We start from the raw sequence: 6977 nt of genomic DNA, 5'->3' as shown, positions 1-6977 counted from the left end.
ACTGTGTGTGACTGTATGTGACTGTGTGTGACTGTGTGTGACTGTATATGACTGTGTGTGACTGTGTGTGACTGTGTGTGACTGTGTGTGACTGTATATGACTGTACCATAAACCTATGTATCAAATATAGGAGCTATTTCCCATGTTTCAGAAATAATAATTTGTTTAAAAGATATTTGCTAAAGTATCTTGCTCACTTGACTATTTAAACTAAAAACTTCAAGTAGTTTTCTCTTTGTGGAGAAACTACGTCTAAGAGAAACTACGTCTCAGTACCATCTTGACTCCTTTATCTTACGTAGCTCTGAGAATGTTTATGTTCTGTGAACTTGTTTGCTTTTTATTATTGAAAACTGGTGGTTGACATAACAGGAACTTGGTTTCTAGTCCTGGTTCTTCAACTGAGCAAGTCACATAACCTCTTTGGACTTTAGTTCCTTTATGTATAAAACAGAAGAGTTAGACTAGAAGATCATCTAAGGGATCTTCTAGTATTAAAACACTATTTTATGATTAGGCTCCTTCATGTTTACCTTTTCTTTTTTTTTTTTTTTTAAGAATATGAATTTACCCATGTTAATTATAGAAATCCATTTCTGACTAATGCATTTATTTGATTCTTAGTCCCATTAGGAGGTGATCATGTTAAGAGTAATGAAAGTGATTTAGCAGAGAGGAAGTTATAATAGACTCATTTTCATATTTCCATAATATTTAGAATAATACGTGCTTTACAGATTATAGTTCATTTCCTTTTCTTTTTAAATGGGGAAGTTACTTGGTTTGTTACTTTATTAGGGGAAATTAAATGGCAAGGCTACGGTAAGAATCCAAGGTCCCTGACTAGTGCTGTTATACCATGACATATGGCCTGGGAAAAAATCATTCTCTTGTAATGTGATGTTTAATCAATAAGAAGAGCAAACTGTTTATATTGGAGAAATATATTTTACCCTACAGCAGGAAATTTCATGTCATAGGAATGAACTTGGGTTATGGGGCTGAAATAGATTCTCGGATTGGGTCTCCTGCATTGGTTGTATGTAGAGTCTGGTGCACAGTGGGCTCTCAGTAAGTGTTTATTGAATGACTATTATCCGTTTGCAAAAAAAAAAAAAAATGAATTCAGAGTAGGGGAGGGCTGATGGAGATTGCCTTTGCAGGCCCCTTCAGGTGATTGCTCCTGTTAATTTTGGTTGGTGACATGTAACAGTGATGGGTTGAACATAGTTGTGTAGGAATCTTGGAAGTTTGGTGTTTAGAACACAAAATATAGTAAGATTTAGCCCGTCAATCCTGAGTGTAAATTAAACCAAAGGGAGCTTTGGTTTGGGTTTAATCAAATTATAATTTAACAATTTAAACTATTTTGAACAGTAAGTGGATTTTCTTTTCTTTTTTTTTTTTTTGGCCTACTGACTTGATTGACGTCAACCCACTTGCACGTAGAATTAAATCCAAAACGTTGTCAACTATGTATTTAGATAAGGCTTCATTGTGAAATACAAATTGGATATTTTTCTCCCGGTAACTCCAAATATGTTTTATACAAGTTTTGAAAAAAAAAATAATGAATTCATTAGAATAATTAAGAATATTTAATTACGTTGTCACATACTAAGATCCCACAAAAGTGTTTTTAAATTTATTTTTTTCAGGAGAGAAGGGACTTGGTAATATCATACAGAATATCCACTGGCCTTAGGGTAGTTAGTAAAGTGAATATAAAGAAACTAAAGACAAAAACCTGCTTATCATTCAAAGCATTTCACTGTTTACATTGCTTAGTGACCGTAAACTACCTGATCGGAAGCTTTTTCTGCGCACGCTCCGAAGGTAATTGCGGTAGAGCATGACACTAATGACTCGAGCCTGAAATTGTTTTGAAACAATGTAGTAGAGAATCACATCCAGGCAGGTGCTGAGGTTCATGAGGAAGGTGGTAAAGGCTCCCCAGGGATTGTAACTGTTCTCATCCCCTCCCAGCATCAGGAAGGCAAAACAGACGTGGAAAGGCATAAAGCAGACGAGCACCTGCACCATGAGCGTGATGATGATTCTTATAGACTTCTCCTTGACTTTTGGTTTCAGCTTGGATGTCTTCCCGTGAAGGAGACTATGAATGATGACTAAGTAGCACCCAATCATGATGAACAGGGGAATCAAGAAAAAAAGTATCAGTCGAGTGAAGTTTAACATGTTAATAGCTTTTAAGTGGATGATGTCAGAAATCTTCAGGCAGGTGGGGGGTGTGGAGGCCTTATCTGGGTCTTCATAGAGCAGTAGTAGTGGGATGGTAGTTGTCAGGGTCATTATCCAGACTCCCACGCATGCTAGCACGGCTTTGCCTGTGTTTTTAAGTTCTTTGGCATATTTTGGCTGCACAATGGCCATGTATCTGTCGGCACTAATAAAAGCAAGAAGCCATAGAGCAATACTTGGATAAAACACTGTGAGAACCCCAAGAATCTGGCAGAAGTACTCTCCAAATGGCCATTCGCCTTTTGCATAATAAAACATCCGAAAGGGTAAACTCATTATAAATATTAAGTCCAGTAATGCTACATTCATCATATAGATGGTTACAGTGGTTCTCTTCTTGGTGGTACAACTAAAAACCCATAAGGCGGTGGCATTAACAAATAATCCGATTATGAAGATACAGCTGTAGAAGATAAGGGCTGCGATCTTGTATTCTTCTGGGTATGAATCATTCAAAGGGCCAGGTGGAACTTGATTGTGAGGAGTGGTCATCTTACAGTTTGTTGGGGGAACGACACTTAGAAACTGTAAAATAGTTAAGAAGAATAGGAGGAATAAAACCTTTTGTTGAAAAATAAATGCTTAACACTCTCATCCTTGACTCGGCATGTCAGTGGATTTTAATTATAAGAGTATTTTGTGTGGTAGAGTCAACGTATGTGTCTTAGTGTTTATTAAGAAATACATTTCCTAGGTATTATTACTAATATGCACTAACCTATTAAAATGGCCTGGTGTGTTATAAAGCACTGGCAAATTTATTCATTTTCTCTCTCTCGGCTCACCTCCCATTTCCCCTAAAGAATAACCTTTTTTTTTTTAAATGATTTTTCCTGTAGTGTGAAATTGGGTAGCAATTATTCTTATAATAAACATTCTTTGATTGGGACTAATTGGGAGAAGGCCATTCTGAATTTTGAATCTTACAAAATAGTTTGTTACTTTTTTATCATCTTTATTCTGTTTAAATGTTTTGTAAGCCAGGTTAGTGATGTCCAAAGGATGAATTTTTACTCATTAAATATAGTTTTAATATATAAAATGTGTATTAGAAAACTAGTAAAGGAACCACGTAACTGGTTAATGCATAGTAATTCTCATTTGAGAGCAGGAACTTTTCCTTTTGCCTACTATATCCCCACTGCTTCTTGAGTCCATAGGAGTACTCGTTAAATGTTTGCTGAATTGATGGATGAGTGAAGGAGGGACCCACAGCAACTGCTCTCTGGTTTGTCAATGAATACTTGCTTGGTTGGTTATTAAACCTATTTATTTTTAAGTGGAAACACTTCCTCATAGTATTACGTTCTTTCTCAATTACCATAGGTCTAGAAACAGCGGTGTGTTGCGCCATGGTCCACAGATTAAGAGCTTGACTCTTAGAACAACAGACGAGCTAGTTTTTCATGCACAGTTGGAAGTGCCTAGCACTGTCTTCAGATGGTGTTTACCAGTGTCCTAGAAATGGATGTCACTGGTGTGCACAGAAGGCAACACCTCGGGAAGAGGACATCGCTAGTATAGTAACTCTCATGCCCTCCCTCTACCTAGAGAAACTTAAGTATTATTTGTCAAATTAAATTTTAAAAAAGCAATATCAAAGACAAGTAGTTATTAATTAGAAGTCACTCAATAACTTTAGGTGTATGCAGGAACTAACTCCCATCAAACACTGTCCATTTCTAATGGGAAGGAGTTTAGTTGTGATTGTAAATATCATCGACCCTCCTCAGAGTGAAACTTCCATCACCCATGATGCAACGTCAACAACAGTGATTTTAAAAATAAACTCGCTTACAAAGAGATGGAATCTTGTGGTATCCCCTTGAAACATGGAGGTGTAAGAAAAGTTTCCTTCAGAAATGTCACTTGTTAGAGTGGGCTGTCTCTAAATCAGCCCTGAGTCTTCCTTTAGTGAGAACTGTGGGGGTGATTAGCAGTCTGGTCAGTGGCATCATGGGCTGTTGATAATTTAAAATGCATTTGAGCAAAAAAAATAAAATGAATTTGAGCAATTGCTGTGAACAAACACAAGATAAGAGTTTGTTCTTCCATTCCCCCCCACTCCCTTTTTTCCTTCCTTCTTGACTACAGCTAGTTAGCCAAGTATCTAGGTTAGATAGGATTTTGGATTAGAATTGTATATATTAATAGCCTGTATTAAAATTTTCAAATATTGGTGTGACTAGAATTTTAATTCCTATCAAATGAGAAAAGTACTGTATAGAAAAATTAAATCTCCAGTATTATACAAAGGAGAATAATTTTGGAGGCTTGACTCTTTAAATTTTCATTGAATTTTTAAATAGTAGCAGTTGTAAATGAAATTTTGTATCTTTTTTCTCTTTTGATATTGTTTCTGGACTCCCTTCCCCCATCCTTATCCCTGAATTTTGTCACATAAATTTCATAGTTACAAACCCTTTTTGAGTAAATCTTTTAGCCCCCATTGGGCTCAAGCTGCTTTTAATGTCACCAACACTTGTATTCATTTGCTTAAGGTTGAAAAAAATACGTGTGATGCATGTTTTAAAGGCATTACCAGACAGGTTGTGTTGTGCTGTTGTAAACACAAATACATTTTTGGATAAATATTAAAAAGTGATTGGCTTTCAAGTCAGTATTTTAAAAACTTTAGATTCAGTAACTATAGTCTTTTTTTAAAGATTATTTGAGACGGAGGGAGGGAGGGACTGGGGGAGGGGCAGAGGGAGAAGGAGAGAGAGAATCTCCAGCAGCCTATGTGTGTTGGGGGCTTGATCTCAAGACCCCGAGATCATGACCTGAGCTGAAATCAAGAGTCAGACGCTTAACTGGCTGAGCCAACCAGGCACCCCTTAGTCTTTTTTTTTTTTGGAAGCATTTAAGTACATTTTGTGGAACAGAGTAATTGAAACCAAGTGACAAAGACTCCTAAATATGATTTATCATAGCAGCATTTTCCTTAAGTTGAAAAAAATTACATTTACTGTTAATGTAAAACAATGTTGAAAATAAATAAAAAATCACATTAATAGTGTAGGAAGATGACAGCATAACCCATTTCAAAGTCCTTTGCCAGCATAGTGTCAGAAATGTATTGTTAAATTATTTTGAAACTTAATAAGTATAGCACTACTTTTTTTTCTGTCACATACAAAGTTATTACAATATTATTGACCACTTTTCCCATGCTGTACTTTTCATCCCCGTGCCTTACTTATAACTGGAAGTTTGTACCTCTTAAGTATAGCATTACTTGGTGATAATCTGTGATGAAATTAACTAAATGCTACTTACCTCCTGTCCATCAAAAGGCTGTGTTAGAGAGGAACATTTTTCATCATATCCAGTTATGTAAAAGAGATATCTTGTGTTAAAATAGCTCTTTCTAAAAATGGTATATTTAAGAAATGCAGTATTTCTTTTGTTTTAGGTTCTTCTTTTCATTTACAAAGTTGTTTCAAATACAATACTTGGCATAGGAGTTGGTACTCCTTTGGCTGTAATTGCCGCTTTGTCTCTTTCAGGAAGTACTCTCTGAAATAAGGCGTTTTCAATTTATGACTTTACCCTGGATGTGGTTTCTCTCACAAATGATTTGTTTATGAAGTCATGATTAGCATAAACTCCGCTTGAAATGAAGGCATATAGTTAAGAGAATCAAACAAAAAGAGGAAAATGTATTTAGTTCCTTTACTTTGATGCTTAAAGTCTGCATCATCTATTGAAGGAGAATGAGATTTGTTGTTGACTAGGATGGGATTCATAGTATAGCTTCTTCACTCTTTAAGCTGTGTGACTTTGTCTAGTTACTTAACCCCTCTGAGTCTCTGTTCCTACTTAGTCTCTATACAGTTAAGATAGAGATAATACTCATCTGATAGGATTGTGAGAACTCTAAACCAGAAAAATCCCAAGTGCTTAACATAGTGCGTGGCATTTTGTACTAATTTAGGTACTCCTAAACAGAGTTAACCCTTTATCACAAAGTTCCTGAAACCATAAAATACCCACTTTTATTGTTAAGATATTTCTAAGTGGTTAAAATTGGGATCCTTGGTTATTTGCTTCTGCCTTGCATATGCATTTATGCACTTTGGTTTGCCTTTTTTTTTTTTTTTTTAAGAGAGAGGAGTGAGTGCGAGGTGGATGGGGGGGTAGGGGCAAAAAGAGAAGGAGAGAGAATCTCAAGCAGACCCCCTCCCCCACCCCAAGCACAGGGCTCAATCTCACGACCCTGAGATCATGACCTGAGCGGAAATCAAGAGTCAGATGCTTAACCGACTTGAGCCACCCAGGCACCCCTTCTTTATTTTTTAGTCCCCAATGCATTCTATCCCTTTTCTGTCACATGGAAGTCTAGAAATAATCCCTTTTGTATAAACATCTCTGCAAATTGCTAAGAAAGGACTGGAATTCTTCAGTGGAATAATTTGCATGTTGGGAGTATTTTAACCTCAGAAGGGAAGTGAAACCAATAGGAAGGGAAGTGAGCAACCCCAATCATCGCGTGCCTCATTACATTAAATTTTTTACTTTCTCTTTTCTTAAAAAAAATATTATCTCATTTGCTTGTCTTAAAATTTTATCTTTATTTTTGGTGATACATGATTTGTCACCTTTTAAAAGGTACATGAACTTAACTATTTGCTTTTTGAATTTAAGACAGTTTGAGGGCCCTTGCTCTTTTTTTTTTTTTTTTTAAAGATTTTTTTTTTTTTTTTTTTTTTTT

The 6977-nt window shown here is 35.9% G+C and overlaps 2 protein-coding genes across 2 annotated transcripts in view; one reads left to right on the top strand and one right to left on the bottom strand.

Moving 5' to 3' along the window:
* The window catches only part of UBAC2 (UBA domain containing 2), a 177079-nt gene that overhangs the window by 35734 nt on the left and 134368 nt on the right, over positions 1-6977 (top strand). The gene's annotated exons all lie outside the window — the stretch shown is intronic.
* GPR18 (G protein-coupled receptor 18) lies at positions 56-4469 on the bottom strand. Its single transcript, XM_032402696.1, has one exon. It carries the CDS (start codon positions 2753-2755, stop codon positions 1760-1762), a length of 996 nt encoding a protein of 331 aa, XP_032258587.1. The 5' UTR covers positions 2756-4469; the 3' UTR covers positions 56-1759.

Source organism: Phoca vitulina, unplaced genomic scaffold (assembly GCF_004348235.1).
Source record: "Phoca vitulina isolate PV1807 unplaced genomic scaffold, GSC_HSeal_1.0 scaffold5, whole genome shotgun sequence".
Lineage (NCBI taxonomy): Eukaryota > Metazoa > Chordata > Mammalia > Carnivora > Phocidae > Phoca > Phoca vitulina.
This window is presented reverse-complemented; position numbering and strand designations above follow the sequence as displayed.